At 45.8% G+C, this 20,379-nt stretch overlaps 1 protein-coding gene across 4 annotated transcripts in view; it reads left to right on the top strand.

Annotated features, from left to right (window-relative positions):
- MBP (myelin basic protein) overlaps positions 1–20,379 on the top strand; it is a 157,104-nt gene that overhangs the window by 54,205 nt on the left and 82,520 nt on the right. For all 4 annotated transcript variants that reach the window (XM_017866100.1, XM_017866102.1, XM_017866099.1 and 1 more), the window contains exon 3: positions 10,930–11,017. In XM_017866100.1, the coding sequence (XP_017721589.1) occupies positions 10,930–11,017 (88 nt within the window). The remainder of the gene's footprint in view (positions 1–10,929; positions 11,018–20,379) is intronic.

Below are 20,379 nucleotides of genomic sequence, written 5' to 3'. Positions count from 1 at the left end.
TTATTTTATCTTATTTTATTTATTTATTTATTTATTTATTTATTTATTTATTTATTTATTTTGTGACGGAGTCTCACTCTTGTCGCCCAGGCTGGAGTGCAGCCTGGAGTGCTTACGGCAACCTCCACCTCCCGGGTTCAAGCAATTCTGCTGCCTTAGCCTCCCAAGTGGCCGGGATTACAGGTGCCTACCACCACACCCAACTAATCTTTGTGTATTTTTAGTAGTGATGGGGTTTCACCATGTTGGCCAGGCTGGTCTTGAACTCCTGACCTCAGGTGATCCTCCCGCCTCAGCCTCCCAAAGTGCTGGGATTATAGGTATGAGCCACCACACCCGGCCTGTTTTATTTTAATTTTATACCAAACACACGGCACTAAATCTGTGCCAGGCACTCTGTAAATATTAACTCTCTTTGTCTTCCTGATAACAATAAGAGGTACTATTATTCTCCCTCTTGTACAAACGAGGAAACAGAGGCACAGAGACACTGAGCCACTTGCCCTTGATCGCACAGCTATTAAGGGTGGAGTGGGATTGGTGCCTCGGCGCCTGGCCCCAGAATGCTCTCAGCGCTGGTCCCTGTGTCTGGGAGCTTGAGCTCCTGGTGGTTTGCACGCCTGCTGGCTGGAATCAGGTGTGTGTTTAACCTCATACTCAAAAATTTGTGTGAGTGGCCCTTTTCTCAAGAATCATTAAACACATTTTTAACTTGAGTGGTCACCAATATATTTAATAATAACTGCTCTGCGGAAGGTCAGGAAGGGTGGAAGGACGTGAAACAGCCGCAAGCACAGTCGTTCCAGCTTTGCATTGCTACGGAACGAATGACTGCAAACCTCAGCACTGAAGCCGCTGCAGCTGCATTAGCTCTCCGGACTTTTTGAGCCGGGATTCAGGTAGACTCAGCAGCAATGGTACCGCCTCGATGGTCTCAGAGGGCAGCTGAGGCCTCTGCATGGCCCAAGCCCTCTGCAGGTACAGCTGGGCCAGGGGGAGCTGCTGGGAAACTGCCTCACCAGGCTCCCCTCTCCATGTGATCTCAGGACCTCCCCAAGTGGACTCCCCTGTGGGGCAATCAAACAGCCCACCTGTTGACTCAAGAGGTCCTCATTAAGGTCAGGCCAAGTGCCAGCACAGTGCCAAACCCACCCTGCTGTGTTAGCGGGACCACCAGGGCCAGTCCAATTCCAGGAAAGGAAAACGGACTCGCCTCTCCTTGGGACAAGTGTGCAAACCCGGGCAGCCCTCTTTCACACATCACACTGAGGGACACGCAGTCGATTCTGAATTAAAGGCTGCCAGTTGAATAGCATAAACCGTCACCGCCATTCCATAACTCACACTCACAGTGCTCTTCGATTTATTCAAATCAAAGTTTGAAAGATTGCGAAGGTTCGTGATGCATTTAATTGAATCCCTCCGTATGCATTAAGGTATGATATTCAGATGAGCATTTTATGCTCATTGCCTTTGAAGGCCAACAGCCCCCTGAGACCAGCAAGGGTCTAATAGTAATGTCCACCACACAATTTGCAGTCAATAGTATAATGCCTAATTTCATTTCCACTCTTAGCCTAATCTCTTCCATCAGATTTTCATATTGTTCTGTATGGAAAGTCCCCTTAGTGCGGTGTGCACGGTTTTATGGGTGATTGGCTCCTGTGCGTTTAAAACCACCTGTTCTGAGGATGTTAAACAGAGCTCTTCCATGTGTGCATTCAAGACAAGTTCACGCAGGTCTTCAAAGCAGTAGAAACCAGTTTGTCTCTAAGCAAAACATCATCGTGTTTTGGCAGTTTTCTTCTCTCTGCTATAGTCAAAGAGGGGCTTGCATAGCAAAATCAGGTGGCAGCACCCTCAGCCCCATCCTCTCCCAAACCCTGGGGGCTGCAGCGACACCCTCAGCCCGCTGCTCCTGGAGGGGGCAGAGGACCCACCTTCTCACTGCCGTATGGATGTGTCAGGCACTCTCTAGGCCAGCGGTGCATGTGATGGACGTTTTGATGGATGGCTAAATGTATCATACGATTCATTATCCTTTTAAGAGGAGTTAGGAGTGTTTTCTCTTATCAATTCCATTTTAATGTTAGCTATAACAAAAACATAGTTTCATGGTTTGTGCAAAAATTCACTCATTTTGCTCAAAGGTAATTAATAAATGCACCCTATTTGATGCAGAAACCACATCTCCAGAAGGTGATTCCATCCCTGGGAGAAGCTTCCAGACAAGAAGGGCAAGAGAGTAGATACTTCAGTGATTGCACCTGCCATTAGAGAAGCCGCTTCTCCTCCATTCTGGATCTGGGAGAGGACGGATTGAGATCTCACAAGCTCTATCAGATAGTCTTTTAGATATTTAGAGGTTCGTTTTTCCTGCAGTATCCTCTTTAAACACCCACAGTTTTTTTAAAATCCAAGGTAGTATTCCCTAGAACATGTGGATAATCTAAACACAATTTAGCAAACTGATTACAGATAAATTAAAACTTTTGTTTGTAATTTTCTATTTAGTTGCTGTGATCTTTACATGAATGTTTCTTACTGGCTGTTCACTTGCACTGCATATTAGACGTAGACCGCCTAGGCAGGCACTGCTAATGATACTCCAACGGTTACGCAATTATAAGGGCGTTCTGCACTGAACTGAGGTTGAGGAATGCAGGCTGTGTCTGGAAATCGATTTCCCATGAAATCATGGACTTTGGTTCCACCCCAGCTGTGCCTGGGTTCCCTTTCCTTCCCGCAGTGGCCCCTGCTTGTTTTCCTTTGACCCCACCACTCTCACCATGTTCCCTGAGCGTCTCCTCCTCCCAGGCCTGGATGGGGGCCAGACACTGAAGCCCAGTTCTCCTTGTAGCTTGCTGCCAAAGCCTTATGGCCTTTCCATATCACAGGCTTATGGTCCTGTTGACCAAAGAAAAAGAATCCTACAAAAGTGTGATACGTATGGCCTAACTCCGCAGTTTCTGACTCCTTTGGAGAAGTAAACTTGGAAACCTATCCATTTCCCTTGAGACCCGGGCTCACTGAACCCATCGTCTTCTGACCCCACAATCAGTACAAGTCTCATGGACCTTTCTAGAAGCAGCTAAGCCTAAAAGTGGGAGAAACAGAAAAATCAATGCCCCTACGTGGCACTGTCTACCTCCAAGGACCCCAGACTGGGGTCCCAGCTGCACAATCCTCAGACCTCTGTTCAGATCAGAAGCAACCCTTTCTATGCATTTGCCCAAGGTTTTGGTCTCATCTCTGAGCTAAGGACCCTGTGAATGTGCACAAGTCGGCGTCACTGCTCCTGGCCTTGGTGGTGAGATGAGTGGTTGGGCTGGTCTCTACAGTCTTTCTCATTGTGAAAGTCTATCTCATTTCATTTCCGATAAGTACATCGAAAGTAACAGTTATCATGGTGATCTTTTAGCTTGAGAATAAAATGTGTGAAGTTGGGTTTGACTGTGAACTGGCAGAAGGCAAGAGAATACACCCATCAAGCTGGCTGAAGGGCAGTTGTTAGTTTTCAGCAGGGTCTGCATGTCCTGCAAGCCAGGCAGGATCCACCCTTATTCTGGACTATTTTTTTCCAGGATGTTTACATAATGAACAGGCTGAGAAGATAGACAGTGTGTCTATGTGCAGCAGATGACAGGTCTTGGAAGATATAATGTCTCCCTCTGGAGCAGGGCACTGGCAGAGCTACTGACAATTCTAAAGAATTCAGGTTTTCTATATGGGGGTTCCTTTCCTGCCACTCAACCCACTGCATACAGACAGCTACCTGGGCCCTTTCACATGGCTCCTGTGTGAACTGGGTATTAGGGAACCTATGCCAAAATGGTGAAATGTCGGTACTGCTGTGAAGAGTAACTCGCCCTTTGTCTCTGACCCAGGAATCTCATTCCTTCATGAGCATCCACAAAACTTAGCTTTCGAGTAGATAAAATCTCAGATGTACCACTGTTCTTAACATAAGCCTAGCGTTGACCCTCTTTGTAAAACTAGATAATGCTGAAATTCCTTTTATAATCCAGTCTTTTTATATATATACATATAAAATACTTATAAAAGTTTAAAGAGAGCAAAATATGTAAGATGAAAATAAGCCGGTTTACCTCTACCTGATCAACCTTTGACTTTCTGGGATTGGAAATGAAATTAGCTGAACAGATTCTGGATCCTGAAAAAGTATTTGGAAGTATTCGTTCTCAACCAAGTTTCATTCGAACTCCTAGAAATGTCTGACATGGATTAATTGGAGAGGAATCCAAGACAGGGCAATGGCAGTGGGCGGAGACTCCGAAAGAACATGTTGCTGCCAGCGAGGAGGGTTGACTACTGCTGACGATGGCTGAACAGGCCAGGCGTCCTAAAAGCAGTGAGCTTTCCTCCAGAGAAATGTGCACATCTGCAGTCCTCATAATGATGCCGCAAGATGGGGACCATTATCTTCATGGGGAAATTGAGGTGGAGGGAGCTTGACTCGCTTAAGATCTCACTTTGAGTAGCTGCGCTGCGGGCGGCACCACATCCCCCTGGTGCACGATCACCTGTTTCTGCTGCCACACCAGGAGTCCCGGGCCAGAGCCCCTGAGAGGTGGCTGTGATGGTTCTGGGAAAGAAATAAGGGCTTCTTCGGATGACAGTGTCAAGCTAAGAGGCTACTGATCTGCATTTTCAATAGTTTTGTGTGCTGCAAAAAAGCAATTTCCACTTACTGAATGCTCTTCACAGTGACCACACAGAAAAGTAGGATTATAACGTTCATTTCAAAGCTGAGCAGACAGAGGTACAGAAACTTAATTATTTTCCCTGTTACCCAGCCAGTCAGCTTCTGAGAGCCTGAGGTCTTGGCTGTCATGCAAGTAATGATTTTGATACGACGTACATGTGTTGCAGACCCTGATGCCCCTGAACTATTTTCTGCAAAGATCTGGGTGGATTAGATCTGTCTACGGCAGGGAATATGGCAGAAGGTAAAGAAAACTTAAAGAAATATCTGCCTTTTAGTAGCATCCCCTCCAAAATGACCTAAGGCTCAAAATATGTGTGGTGCTGTGAGAAACAACAGGCCATATTCAGATTTGTGCATAGAAATGAGATGAGAATTATGAGGCAGGAGGTGAGGGGAGGCGGAGGGGTGTGTACGCCGGCAGGATCCTAAGCCTTTAAAGGCCAAGCAGCTGGTATATAGGTGCCGCATATGACTGTGTCGCCCGTGATGTCATAGGAAGTTTCGGCTGGGTTTGGTTTTTTTTTGTTTGTTTGTTTTGTTTTTAAAAGAAGGTCAGTCAAGTATAAGATTCAGAAGGAACATGTTGCTTTAAGGAAGGGGGAAGGCAGTTGCAACTTCTCTTGTTAAACATCCTAGGAATTTTAGAAATATGAATCACTGTGTAATTTTTCTTCTGGGAAATCTCAGAAAAAATAAACACGGTGCATTTCCTACATTGACACTCTCCAGTGTGACGGACAGGGCTTGGCTCACCATGTTTAATTGGATCGTCGCCATCTGACATTCTGGGCTTGCTTTTCTAGCTTTCTTTTTGAAGCACCTGATTTGGCTTACTACCTTATTTTCTTTGTATGCTCAGCTCCTGGGCAGGGTTTGGTGCAAGCATGGGTGGGAACGAGTGGGTGAGTGGCAAGGTACTGAGGACACAGAACCAGACAAGACTTTTATCTGCTTCTAGGCCAGTGATTCTCCACTCAAGGCTTCGAGTGTCCAAGGAGAGAATACAGTCGTGGGTTCTTAGTTTCTGTTTCTGGTTGGGTCAGTAAAGCCGCTTCCTCATCCCTCTGTTCTGGTTATCACTAGAGACAGAAACTAACATGGCTTCAGGTTGCGAAAAGCCTAAAACAAAACAGAACAGAATAGCAACAACAAGATAAGACGGGCTGGACAAGCTTAGGACATCTCGGGAAATGCAGTATTTTTTAAGGGAATGAAAAATTCTCAAAATCAGTTCTTAGCTGTGTTGAATAAAGCAGCCTGTGGTGGACCATGACTCCAAGTCTAACATACAACTGGTTTTGCAGGTGAGAGTCACTTTGTAACATGTTTCAACACCTTCCTCTCGTGATAAGCAGTTTCTAGTCTGAATCAGGACTTTGAGAATATGCTGTATAATGTTTGTAGCAATAGCAAGCAAGTGTTTTCCTCTCTCTCAGCCTTTTTTGTGGTGATTAGAAACTTACCCTCTGGGCCATTCCTCCTGAAATTGCCACCTCCAGACCATCAATCTTTTAAAAATGTAAGGCTAATTATAAGCGTATTTTCACCTACAACGTGTGTGTGCGTGTGTGCATGTGCGTGCCATGTGTGCACGTACATGAGTAGCTATACCTAGTAGGAGATCTCTCAGACTTGGCTGGACGCTCTGGCTACGCAGAAACAAGCAGCTGAGTGGGGTCCTCAAAACCAACCAGGATTCCACCTGCCGACGTCCTGGCTGTGACTGCTTTGGAAAGTTTGACTCCATGCTATCCTTTGCTTCTCCACTGGTTCTGATGAAGAAAACGGAATTGCACTTCCCCGGGGCGGGAGAGGGTGGACCTCTGATTTCCCAGAGCCCCTCCGGTCACCTGCCCCAGAGCCCTGTGCCGGGCCACACTGACGCCAGGGAAAACTCGTCACTTAAGGGTTAACGGTCAAGGCTGGGTAGAGGTTTTTTGTTTTTGTGTTTTTACACACAGAGAAAATGAGACTAATTGCCGGTGTATAATGGATTAGGAGACTGTCATTTCGTTTGTTCCAAAAAAAGATACACTTTTTTCTCTGTCATCTTTCACCATGCGTGTTGACGTCCCGAGCTGTTCATGCTCCTTACGATGCAGGAGAATGTGTTCGCTTCTTGGGGCTTCTGCGGCACATTCCCACACACCTTCTAAAATTGTTATGGATAAGAAATAGATTCTTACACAGGTCAGCGCCCACATATTTAGGCTGATGAAAAAGAAAATTGCTGCAAATAGTATGAAGCAGCCATCCTTGCTTGAAATGCATGTCGACACCTACAGTGACAGGTTCCATTTGGACTCAGACTTGAACTCTTTTGGGCAATGGCGCAGGGGGGCCTGAGCCACCAGGACCCATCCCCTCTTACAAGTCTGCAGGAAGCTCTTGTTTTATCATCATGAAAATCACATCACTTTTGACACATCATCTCCATTATTATTCATTCTGCTAGTAGACATTTTGCTTACAGGAAATGTGTTCATCGTAGGGCATTATTATTTTTTTTTTTGGAATAGCAATATCGGGTCTCAAAAACAAGCCTTATATTTGAGTAGAAATTAGTCATGAAATTTCCCAGGCCAGTGTGTACTTTCTGCACACGTGCTGTGTCCCTGTATGACCTAGAGATGTTGAACCATCAGAGAGTTGAGTTGAGAAGGTGGAGAAAATGGCAGCTTTGGAGTCCTGTCTGCCATCACTATTCACGGTCTACCTGTGGCCACTTTGGTGTGAGGGATAAATAGAGTGGACGCACCATCGCGGTGGGACCGACGTGCGCACAGGCTGGTGCACAGGACACAAACTTCCTCTTCACGCTTTTGCTGCCCACAGCCTCGAAACCAGCCTAGGAAGTGGATACAGAGAAGTGGCTGCTGCTAGGTTACCCTCTCCACGCACTTAAAGCAAAGTGATGTGATGTAAATATCAGCTTTCACTCCGCATCTGAAATGCCTCATTTCTAATATGCGGCATTATTCTACTCTCCAGTGAGAAGGGCTACCCACGCCAACGGGAAGACGCTGCTGGTCCTAGCCGTGTCCCGCTCGGAGAGACATTAAGCATGAAGAAAATGCATCTATGATGTATAACGGTGGTAGCTGAATCGTACTTAATTAATTGGTTCTTAAATAACACTTATTATTTTGTCATTAGCGAAGAATATGATCTGCTATTAGCATAGAAGCTAGATGTAAAAAAAAATATGACATGAATTCGTAGCTGAGGAAAGACTATCGGGAAATTATTTATTTTCCAGGTTTTACTGTCTTCTAAAATTAACTGGATAGATATGAAAAGTGTACATAGTCAGCTATCTTTGGCTCCCTCTGGTGAAAGAGAAACAATCCATTTTACCTATGTTTAAAAAGCTCTCGCTGGGTGCCAGGCACTGTGCTAGGCGTGAGGGATAGGAAGGTGTGTAAGGCATGGTCCTTGTTCTCAAAGCGTTCACCGCGTCACAGAGAGGTGAGTAAAACAGTGAGCTGTTTTGAGTTTCTGTAATAGAGACACATGAAAATCCACAGAAGGTCACAGGCTGCTGGGAGCCTGGAAGCCATGAGGGTGAGGTCAGAGGCCCCGAGGTGAGGCCCCCAAGGCTCAGCTCTGTGGTGGTGGCTGCTGCTGTTTGTCCCAAAGAGGCTGAGAGTGTTTATTCCAGTCCCGGGGAAGTTTCTGTCCCACCACATCTCTAGCAATGCCAGAAATCAGTTTTTGTTCTACTTGGTTGTGTTAAAAAGAAATCTCATTTTTGTTTTGCTCTGTATTTCTTTGATTACTAGTGAGTTTGAACATTATCTGCATTTCATTGCTTGTTAGTAACTGTCTCGTGGGACTCTGGGACTCGCAATCTGGAAAGCAGCAGCTTGGTTTCTACACCAGCCAACCAGCAACAGAAGCCTGGCAGGTGCACACAAAGTTACAACAAACCTAAACACCTTGTCATTCTAGAATCATTCTAGAATCAGTCATTCTAGAATCGGTCATTCTAGAATCGGTCATTCTAGAATCAGGCAACACCTGTTTCTACAAAACAGAATGAGTGCTCCGATAAGCCGAGCAGAGGAGGTTCGTTTATAAACAGAGACCAAAGAAAGCAGACACAGAAAACAAAATGCAGGCGGATGTGTGGGTGGTTCCAAGGTGACTTCCCTATAAAGGTTAAAGCAGACGGGACTTCCTCATCATCTGGGCGAAACCTGGCCTGCTTGGAAATTAGGCTGTTACCTCTCCTGATTTCTCAGAAGGTAAAGATCTTCATCTGGGCTTGGTACCATACTTCACACTGGGAGCGTCTGCTGGTCCCAGTGCAGGAGCTCAGTCCAAACCAGTGTCTTCTTACCAATTTTATTTCACAACGTGAAGGCAAATTCTTCCCTCCTCAATTTTGTGAGTCCAATAACCCATGTGTTTTTTATCTGTTAATCACACCAGACAGCACTGCATTGTAGAAACAGTGCCGTGGACATTGGTTGGTGGGGACCTCGCCCAACCATCCCCTCCTGTCTGCCCAGGGATGGGAATGGATACACACACATGCACACACACACACACACACACACACAAACACACACACACACACACGGGACGGAGGGTTTCCAGAGAGGGCTCTTAGTGACCAGGAGGCGGAGTGTGGGGCCCTGGCTGGTGTGAGCTCAGAGGGCTGGACTTCTCTCCAGGAACAAACAGCCTGCAGTACATAAGTGAGTCACACTAGGTCTGAATCAGACTTCAGGGTGGTCTTAATGGCTGTGCCTGCCCCTCTCTCCAGAAAGAAAAGAATGTAAAATTGAGACTATGCACATCTTATGGTCCTGGGTTAAATGCTCCTAGGAAATGAGAGATTGGGTGGAAAATTGGTACAAAGTTAAGGGCAGAGACCAGGGTGGGGCGCTGCAGGGAGTGGCAGCTGAGAGAAGCAGCCTCCTGGTGCTGCTGGTGGGTGGCACCAGGACCAGTGCGGCTGCCCACAGCACTGATGCCCACTCAGTGAAAGGCTCCAGTGTGACTCATTCCTCCTCCAGAAATGCTCCTTGCCCATGTGCATTCTGAGAAGTGAACAGGAATTAGTGCAACACGGTTAGGATTGAAAAACACAAATGTGAACAAGCTGGATGGTGGTCGTGGAGCATGGCGAGATGTGAACAGTAACTGATATGCTAGCGGGCTGTGCAAGCAGCTCTGTGCGTGCTGTCATGATGTCACCTCCAGGATCCCTCTTTCCCTGGCAAAAGCAGGAAGGAGCATATCATCCACAGTGTGATGCCATTTATGTGAAGACAGAAAGGAGGGAAAAGAATACACGTGCCATTGTCTGAACGTGCCCAGATGATTGTGCAAAGTCTGGAAGAAGCTGGGAATGCCAGCTGCCTCCCAGAGGAGGAGGGGGCATCCAGGAGACCCCGAGGTTTCAGCACACAGCCGCTGTGCACTTTCCAGAGCATTTGAATCATTAGTGTGCAAGTGTGACATTTCAAAATAGTCAAGTGAAATTGATTACAAAAATATCAAGAAGCTGAACCATATCTTCTCTCTGCACTGGTGATTGAACTATGTACTGAAAATTTTAAACTCAAAAAACAAGCTCACACTGCCATTTGGGCCCCAAACAACAGGCAGAGGGAGGCCCAGGGAAGAAACTCTGAAGCTGAAGATTCCCAAAGGAGTGGCCGGTGGCCTGGCCCCCCCGACAGCAGGCTGCGTCCTCCCCCAGAATACAGAGGTGCCTCCGAACATCAGCTTCGTTTTCTGTCCCTAAAAGGGCTCATTCTTCCATCCAAGTGGTCCTGACTGGTTCCAGTTAGCCAAAAGTGTCACTGGAGAAGTAAGGCTTGGTGTCAGTTCTGCCGCACAGTGTCACTTAGAATCTAAAGCAGTAACTATGTGGGCTCACCCTTGGCGTGTAGCTAATTTATTTTACCTAGGCTGATATTCCAGTTTTTTTGTATAAAACTAAACCAACTGGGTCCAGAAAGTGCTTAGGTGCTTAGGCGGAGAAAACAAGCCAGAATTCAGAATCCAGAATCCAGAATCCTGCACAGAAAACCCCCTCTGAACCAAGGCTCTATCTTCTATCTTGAAAACAGGTGTGAAACTGATTATCTGATAAAAAATTTATAAAGAGACAAATGCATTACAATTACTTTGTTGATAAAACAGTTTATCTTAAGAGAAGTGTTTGTTGTGTTTTCTTTTTCCAGAATGGTGAAACTAACAGGGGAGAATCTGAAAAAAAGACAAACCTGGGTGGACTTTCACGGACAACCTCGGAGGACAACGAAGTGTTTGGTAGGTGATGCGACGTCGGCAACATGGCGCCACGTGGTGATGGCGTGCACCTGCACGCTCACTCGGGGAAGCCTTTGATGTATTAATTACATGGGTGATCTATGGATCTGTTCTCATTACTAAAAACATAGAGGCTGGGTTCATTGCTTCATGTCTGTAATCCCACACTTCGTGGGGTCTATGCTAGAGGATCACTTGAGCCCAGGAGCTCAAGACCAGCCCGGGCAACATATGAGACCTTGTCTCTATAAAAAATAAATAAATTAGCCAGGTGTGGTGGCATGCACCCGTGGCCCCAGACACTTGGGAGGCTGAGTTGAGAGGATCACTTGGTCCCAGGAGGTTAAGGCTGCAGTGAGCTATGATTGCACCACCGCACTCCAGCATGGGCGACAGAGCAAGACCCTGTCTGAAAAAAATTAAAATGTCTACTGTGTAGATATGTGGCAGATAGAGCCTCTTCCTCCCCTCCCACAATCCTTTCCCATCTCAGTTTTGTTTTTGCTTGTATGCCTTGTTGCATACGTAGACATTCAGCGTTTCCCAGGCTTTGCCTCACTATATGGTATTTCTCTGATCATCTGTTTGTCCAACCCTGTGTGAGCATCGGGAAGCCTAGCAGTGCTCGTAAAAAATAACTAATGAGGAGATGAAATTGCACCAAAGCCTGGATGCTGTGGTGTTTATCTTAACCACAAAGAGTGACTCAGAAGACATTGGGAAATAACTGTTGTCTGCAGAATTTTACTTTTTTGTATTGCCTTATTGAATATAAATTGCCTTTACGTATTTTTATGGTTTGAATGTGTCCCCCAAATTTCATGTGTTGGAAGTTTAACCCCTAAATTTCTATGTTGATTGGACATGAGGCCTTTGGAATGTAACTAGGAGCAGAGACCTAGTCATCAGGGCATTGGGGTGGGGTCCCTGATGAGACCAGTGGCTTTGTAAGGAGAGGAAGAGAGGCCTGAGCCAGCTCTCGCTCTGTATCACCATGCGGTGCCACCCACTGTGTCATGGCACACTCACCAGAAGCTGAGCAGATGCCGGTGCCATGCCCTGGGACTCCTAGCCTCAAGAACTGTAAGGAATAAGTTTGTTTTATCAATTATCCAGTCTCAGGTATTCAGTTACAGTAACAGAAAATGAACTAGGACAGAATCTTAGCATTCATCTTTGTTTCTGCTTCCGCTCTGAGCGGATGACCGTGTTCTCATTTGAGGTTTACATTAATGCGGTTGGATCCACTTTTCTCATCATGACACTGAAGCTCAGTGACTTGCCCAAGACCACAGGGCTATGCAGGTCCTCAAAGCAGGTGTGTTCTGCTGTGCGCAGCTCTTTGATTTTCTCCATGTATTCCTAAAGCAAAGAGAAAGAGGGGTGAAATGAAATGTGCTCAGATCCTGAGAACTCACTGTAGGTCGAAGGAAAACGGAGTGATTGTGTGGCTACTAAAATACGCATCCCTTTCCCCAAGATCAGCCCACCCTGTAGGTTACAGACGACACTCAAGGCAAACAGGCTTCCTGGCCACATTCTCTTTATGGAAAGACCCTTCTCTATACTTCACCTGTTAGTCAAGATCATTTATGCCATTTTTTTTTGTTCCTGATTAACTTGCTCTTTTTCAAAAGTCCTTTCTTTTCTATAATTCCATCCTTCTTGAGCGAGCATACATAAAATAGATTTAGTGTTGCCCACTGTTTTGATATCTTAAGTGTCCATGAAAATCAGCATAACCCGAAGGCCCAGAGACTGAAAGCAATGAGGACTCCTTTACTAGAAATGAGATAGGCAAGTGCAGAAGGGACTCAGTGCTCTGCTGACTTCTGCGTACTTTATTACGATCTTTATAGGAATTTTCTTGGAGGCATGCCTGAGCATAACTCACTGCCTTCAAGTAGTGGGATTTCCATCCTAAGTGGCAGAGGAAGAAGAGGAAGGAGTTGAAGGCAGCCGCGTCTGTGACTAGAGCATCAGCTTGCACTCTGGAGAACACAGGGTTTCCTAGAATAGACACGCTGTGAGTTTGAATGGGATGTCTTGATGATTTTAAGAATAAATCTGCCTATAAAACTCTAGAATAAAAATTCATTTAGATGATCTCTTTACTTATACAGTTCAGCTACATATATAAAGACATAATAGAAAAGCACAAAGACAGATGTACAGTTTTAGGATTTACATGTAAATAAAAGTGAGTTCTAGAATTATTTTGGTTAAGCCTACTGATTTTTTTAAGTAAACATCATCTTTATCATTATTCCCCTAGCTAATGGCTTTTAAGATTATTAGTGACAATGGGAGTGGTTCTGTTACCATCAAATACACACACACACAGGTATATATACAGCATGGATACAATATCACGTAAAAAGATCTTCTATACTCAGCCCTTTCCTTCTAAATGCAGCCCTCCTTAACCTTTTCCGAGAGATACTGAGTTTGGAGAGTTATTATCTAGGATTGAATGTGAAAACTACTGGAAATGATGGAACTGCAGAATATTTCCATCATTTCACAAACTTGGGTTGTGTTTTGATAGGAAGAGCAATACTTCTGCCTGTTGTGTTTACTGAGATGGTCCCAGGTCCTCGGACACTGGAGCAAGGCTCACATATCTGCTGAATGAACTTAGCTCCCACATTCCAAGCCTTTCTGCCTGTGAGTGTGACCAGGAAGCAGTTCCCCAAGAGTCACCTTCAGGCCTTTGCAGCTGACGCCTGATTCAGGTTGAGTCAGAACAAAGGGGGAAGTGGGAGGAGCTTGTGGTCCGAGGTGGCCTGATTTCATCCCACCCTGGGGGAGGCTGGCCCCGGAGGCCTCTGCACTCACTGTTTAACAATCCCAAGTGATGCCGACCTGGAAGGGCCCGTTGAGCTGTGAGGCTTTTGCTGTTGACCTTAATAATTTCCCATTCCTGACCCTTTCCTGCAGCACACAGAACTCTACTCTAAAGGCACAGAGTGCTGAAGGAAAAGAAACTAAAATGATCTTGGCTACTAGTCTTGACTGTATAACCTTGGAGGCATATATGCAATTTCTTTTTAAATTGTAATGTACACAGTGACTCTAAATGAGAGCAGCAGTTCCCTCCCACTTTAGGAAAAGGTCTTTCCTTGACAGGAGAGTAAATCCCATAAGTACATTAGGAACCATTCTTGATGTCCCATGAGCACTAGGCATCCGTGATAGTGCGATGGTCATCTCTAGGTTCTTGGCAGCCGTTTCATCCACGCATCGGAAGAATGAGCGAGGTCATCTCTAGGTTCTTGGCAGCCGTTTCATCCACGCGTCCGAAGAATGAGCGAGGTCATCTCTAGGTTCTTGGCAGCTGTTTCATCCACGCATCCGAAGAATGAGCGAGGAATGTGAGAAAACAGCAGAAAGCCATCATCCTTTGCTAACCACCTCTGCAGGACACTCATACCTAAGATCTCCGTGACGTCAAAAGGCAATAGTGTTGTATTTCAGCTGGGAAGAGAGTCCCCGAGTGTAGACTGATTGACGCATTGAAGAGAAAAGTTTGTGCCAGGCGCTGACTCTGGCACAGAGGCCATCACTATGGTTCACACGTTGAGTGCTCAAAACCGCAAACAGACAACTAAAACCACGTAGCCTTCCTCCTCGTCTCTGTGAAGGCCAGAGCCAGTCATTTTCTTAGCAATCCACTTTGAAATTTTATTTGCCCTTCATCTCCTGGTAAAAATCCCACCAAAGGATTGTTTTCAATCTAAGTAAATAACTCGTTAGAGCACACTTTCAAATATCTTCTGTGATTTTTTTGTGTGTGTGCGACAGCTGTGTGGTTATGCTTAAGACTGTTTCGCCTACTTACAAAAGGAGGAAGAAAACACTTTAAGGCACGACAACCTAGAGAACTGGGTGTTGTCTGAGCTTTGGGGAAGCAGGTCATTTTGCGGTAGACCAGTTGCTGCTAAGTTTTTTCTGACCCACACCCCCACAGGCAGTGCACACACTGTCCTCCTCCGTAGAAACCAGGCAGGAAGTAAGGCAGGAGTCAGTCTCCACCTCTCCTCCCGCTGGAGTTGACTAATGGTGGGGCTAAACTAAAGGCAGGCAATTCAGTTGAGGTAAGTGAAGTCTTAGGTCTTCCTAAATTATACTAAGGAAGGAGAGGAGTGGCCAAAAGAGGGCACTACTGCCCCGGCGACTGACTGTGGTTCCTCTCGGCCAGGACAGGCGTCTCAGAGGCCGGCCTGGAAGGATGTGGACTCCGTGTCACGTGTAAGCTAGTTCACTCCACATGTGCCACAGAGGAAGGATGTCCTACCATGAAAACGTCACCATCCCGCATCTGTGTTCGCTGTGTCCATTTCACGGGGCCAAGTCCTGAGTGTACAGCACATAAGGGCAAAACCCCGTGAAGAGTCATGAGGAAAACATTCACGACTTCGTCGCTCAGACGGAGATAGAAATATCTGTGTTTAATGCTTATTTTAAAAGTATTCATCCCAGAAACATTTAAGTACATATATTGATGTGTGTGTGTTTTCACTCTTCTTTATTTTATAAAGCTTGAGTTAGCTGACACTAGGAAAAAAGACCAGGAAACAGTAAAATGTAAATAAAATTGAGAAGATGAAGTGAAGGAAGACCATGAACACATCAACCACGTGACAACGGCCGCAGGGAGCCCCACGTTTCGCTCTGAGCTGCCCAGCTGCCCAAGTGGAAGGGGACCCCAGCCAGCCTGAAATCTCTCATTTTACACAGCAGGTGGCAGAGTCCTACCGCCTTTTAGCTGTGTTCATTTTGGCAATGCACTCCTCTTTTTGTGTCTTGGTTTCCCCATATGTAAGTAGGAGTAATCATAAAATGACCTGTGAGTGAGAAACAAGTTGACACATGTGCATGTGTGGGACTCTCCCATCTCCTCGCAGTACTCAGTGAACATTGGCTCATATTTTCAGAGACAAGACAGCAGACATTTTTTGAAGGATACAGAGCTTTGTTTAACAAATACTAAGAACTTCTCCTGCTTAAATTTTTATCACAGGTAAGGAGTCACATGGTAGTTAGCGACCTCAAGGTATTTTTATAGCACATGTGGAGATTAGTTTTGTATAGTTATTGACTGTAATAGAATTCAGTAAGAGCCAGTGGTGCAACATTAATCTTCAGCATTGAAAGCCAAGATCCTATGATCCCTGTGTCTAGCCATCAGAGAACCTGCTATGATCCACAGACAGAATTACAAGAACTTGGGGTCCCTTCCCAGAGCCAGGACTTTGATAGGCATTTCATAGCAGAGAGTTCCAGGTCCCAGGTTCTGAGAAAGGCCCAGGAGCCTTTCTGGTTGCTGAGGCACTGTGTGCCTCTGTTCCATTGAGGGTCAGCAGCAGCCTCAAGAGAAGAAGACAGACTCCACCTGGGAAACAAGTGGGTGTGACCATTGGCTCTGCCATCAACTCTCAATGCAACTGGGGGTGCAACTTCATCTCTCTGTGCCTCTGTTTCCACCTCCAGAAAACAGAGTTTCCTCTTGACCCTCAAGAATTGTTGCAAGTGCTCACTGAGAGAACAATTTGGCCTGGTGTGGTAGCTCATGCCTGTAATCCCAGCACTTTGCAAGGCTGAGGCAGGTGGATCACCTGAGGCCAGGAATTTGGGACCAGCCTGACCAACATGGGGAAACCACAACCCTACTAAAAAATACAAAATTAGCTGGCTTTGGTAGCACACACCTGTAATCCCAGCTACTTGGGAGCCTGAGGCAGGAGAATTGCTTGAACCCAGGAGGCAGAGGTTGCAGTGAGCTGAGATTGTACCACTGCACTCCAGCCTGGGCAACAAGAGCAAAACTCCGCCTCAAAAAAAAAAAGAGACAGAGAGAGAGAACAGTTACACTACATTACAGGATGCTTTAATGTCTCTACTGCTTAAAGCCATGTTCAGACAACAGATAATGAGTGCTGCCATTCATTGGTATTTTTCATGTGCCAGTGAGGACCTGCGTCACATCTGCCGTAAACATTCATTCATCGTTGGCGCCAGGATGTCCTGCCTATGTGATTTTACCATTCATTTATTAAATCATTTTTGAGCACTTCCAGTGTGCCACGCCATATACTGGAGGTGGAAGAGAGAGGGCAGAGGTTAGAGAAAACAAAATAGAGAAATGGTGGGGCCAGCCCTAGGGAGTTCACACCATTTGGGGGGTGGTTTAATATAGAAAGACGTGAAAGGAGGGCATTTTTTTCTTTCGTTGTTTTCTAGTGCTGGCCGTGTCGTAATGCTATAAGGTAGAGTAAAAAGCTGTGTCCTAAGTGAATGAAAAATACTTAAAATGAAGATACACAGAAGTTCAGGAGAAGCCACAGTGGAGATAAATTGGAGCATTTTGAAAGACCGAGGTGGTGACAGGGAACGGGCAATGATTGGAGGGACGTGACCTGGACAGAGGAATCATATGAAGATTTTCGTGTTTTGGTAGAACATCTGTCTTTCCAATGAAGATAGATTTTAAAACATCAAAGAGTAGGCTTAGAAGTTATTTAGATGAGGTTGGAAAAAAGTTTCTATGCTCTAAAAGTTGGAAGGTGTTCAGATACTATTTGGATCAACTCAGATATCACTGCCAACAAAAGAGTCACCAGGTTCATGCATTTGGAAAGGAGAGTTTACTTCTTATAAAGGGCTGCAGCCTGCAAGGTGGCCATCCTGACAGGCTGGGAAGCAGAGACCCAGAGCAGGCACTTGGAGGGAGGGAAAGATGAGACAGGAGTTGTGCTGAATGGGTTGGCCAAGTTTACATATTCAATGACTCATAGGTGAATCCTATGAATATTTATGGAGGAGTCCTAATGAATGTGTACTGAGTGAACATGTATGTTACATACAAGCTGTGTTGACTTTTAACATTTCAAGGCATTCTAGTTAGGCCCTGTACATCAAGGGGTGGAACAGGGGCACAAAGGCACTCAATGTGCAACCTCTGTACACCCGCCAGAGCAGGCCGTGGTCAGTGGTGTCTTAGCAGAAGAAAGTTACTGAAATCAGCCTCTTATCTAATCAGAGCTGTAGTTACAGCTTGTGGAACAGGGGGATCTAGCATCATCTCATTGTCACAACTGCAATTGTTTTCATATTACTTACCTCAAGGCCAGTGCTTCTTTAGGTGAAAGAGGAAAGGAAGCACCCTGTGATGGTTCCATCCTGCCTTAACCCCTGCCTGGCATGGCCTCGGGGCTTGTTTATAATTTGCTATCTTTTTTTTTTTTTTTTTTTGAGACAGCGTCTCACTGCACTCCAGGCCAGAGTGCAGTGGCACCATCTCGGCTCACTGCAACCTCTGCCTCCAGGGTTCAAGCAATCCTCCGCTGAGGCTACAGGCGTGCACCACCACGCTGGGTTAATTTTTGTATTTTTTAGTAGAGATGGGGTTTCACCATATTACCTGGGCTGCTCTCAAACTCCTGACCTCGTGATCCGCCCGCCTCAGCCTCCCAAAGTGCTAGATTACAGGCATGAGCCACCATGCCCAGCCCATAATTAGCTATCTTATTGCCACAAAGAGTCCATTCCATCTTGCCTGGAGGGGTAGGACCTTTACTTTACATCACCTTTCTAAGAGGCTGTTCCTGTTATAGCTAACCAAGAAGCCCACCTGTTGCCCATGCCACACTTCTCTATCCCACTGCCCTATTTCGTGTCCTTCACAATGGCCTTTTTTTATTGCATTTACACACTCAGTGTCTTTTTTCTTCCACAAATGCAAGCTTCTTGAAGGCGGAGCATCTGGTATCTGTGCTGGCACTTATTTTTATTTTAATTGACTACCAAGTGGCAGCACTTAGCACTGAAGTAGGCACACCAAACGGCTTCTCGAGACCCATGTCTGCTTTCTGCATTTTGGTGTATTTTTACTTGTAATAATATTCCCCTGATTTTAAGCAAAATATATTTATCATCTTACACATACGTTAAATTTGATTTATTAAAGTTAATTAATTTTAATTTTAATTTTCATAATGTAATTAAGGTTAATTAGGATTAATTAAATTAATTATAAATATATTAGAAAATTTCTAAATTCTATAAATTTATTACTAATTTATAAAAATTATTACAATTAAAATTAATTATAATTACTTAAAACAGCTAATTGAATTAATAATTAAAACTAATTAATGGGATTAATTGATGAACTAAAAAATGACTCAACTACCTGACATAACTCTGTCCCTTTTTCAATTTTGAATTCGGATCTTTCAACCAATAACATTTTTCTAGGCTGTTTAATGGTCCTGATTACTGTATTATCCTTTTAAATAGCTCCCAATATTCCATGTGATTGACAAACCTTCAGTAATATAATCATTTCCCTATTGCTTTTCATTTCGGTTGTCTCGAGTTTGCTACTAGAAGACATGCTACAGTTGGCACTTTGATTTGGGTAGGGTTTTTTCTTTAATTGTTTTAATAGGCTTCAGGCAAAGTAAGTGAAATGGCTAAATTATTTCCCCTGAAGTTCGTGCCAGTGAACTGCCCTTCCGGTGGCTGCCCTTCCTGTCGCTTGCATCTTGGGGCAGCCTCAGGGGGTTGTAAGCTGGTGGGCTGTGGCTGGATGTGGTGGCCCTCAGGCAGGTCTCCTTATGTCCATATGGTGGAGGTTTTTTCTTTTAATATTGATGACATTTGGAAACGGTAAACTTTCCCATGAAAATGTTGAACTGCAGCATCTCTGGAAACTAAAGGTCTGGCCGTGGCATTCTCTCGGCTTGGCTGCAGTCAGCTGACCAAGGAGCCCCCATCTCCAGGGCCTCTAGGTCCCCTGCGATTTTCCTCCCTCCATGGAATGAGCTGCCTGACCCCACAGGCCTGGAGCTGGAGACTTGGTCCCTAATCTGTTCGAGATTACAATGACCCTGGGCACCATTCCAGTCACTACGGCCGTGTTCCAAGTTTGTCCACAATTTCATTTCTTAAAGTGCTGTTTCTTTGGCTCACGATTCTGCAAGCGGGGGTGGGGGTGGGGCTGGAACAGCTCGTCCCCTGTGGGCATCGCATGAGCCGGAGGGGGCTGGGTTCATGCCCCGGGCTGGGGTCTCCTGGAGGCCACTGACTCCTGTGGCTGGCGAGCTATGCGGGGCGTTGCCCGGGTCTGGCCGGGTTGTCAGCCTGTACTGGTGCCCTGGGTTCTCCAGCTCTGGCCTCCCCGCAGCGTGGAGCTGGTCCCAGGTGCGTCCTGAGAGTGGAAGCCAGAGTGGAGCCACTGCCTGCTGTGACCCAGCCTGGGAGCCCTCGCATCCCCGCCTCCCCGCCTCCCCTCATCCCAGCATCCCCGCATCCCGGCGTCCCCTCATCCCCGCATCCCTGCATCCCCTCACCCCGCA

The sequence above is a fragment of the Rhinopithecus bieti genome, unplaced genomic scaffold (assembly GCF_001698545.2).
Source record: "Rhinopithecus bieti isolate Rb0 unplaced genomic scaffold, ASM169854v2 scaffold_84002, whole genome shotgun sequence".
NCBI lineage: Eukaryota > Metazoa > Chordata > Mammalia > Primates > Cercopithecidae > Rhinopithecus > Rhinopithecus bieti.
This window is presented reverse-complemented; position numbering and strand designations above follow the sequence as displayed.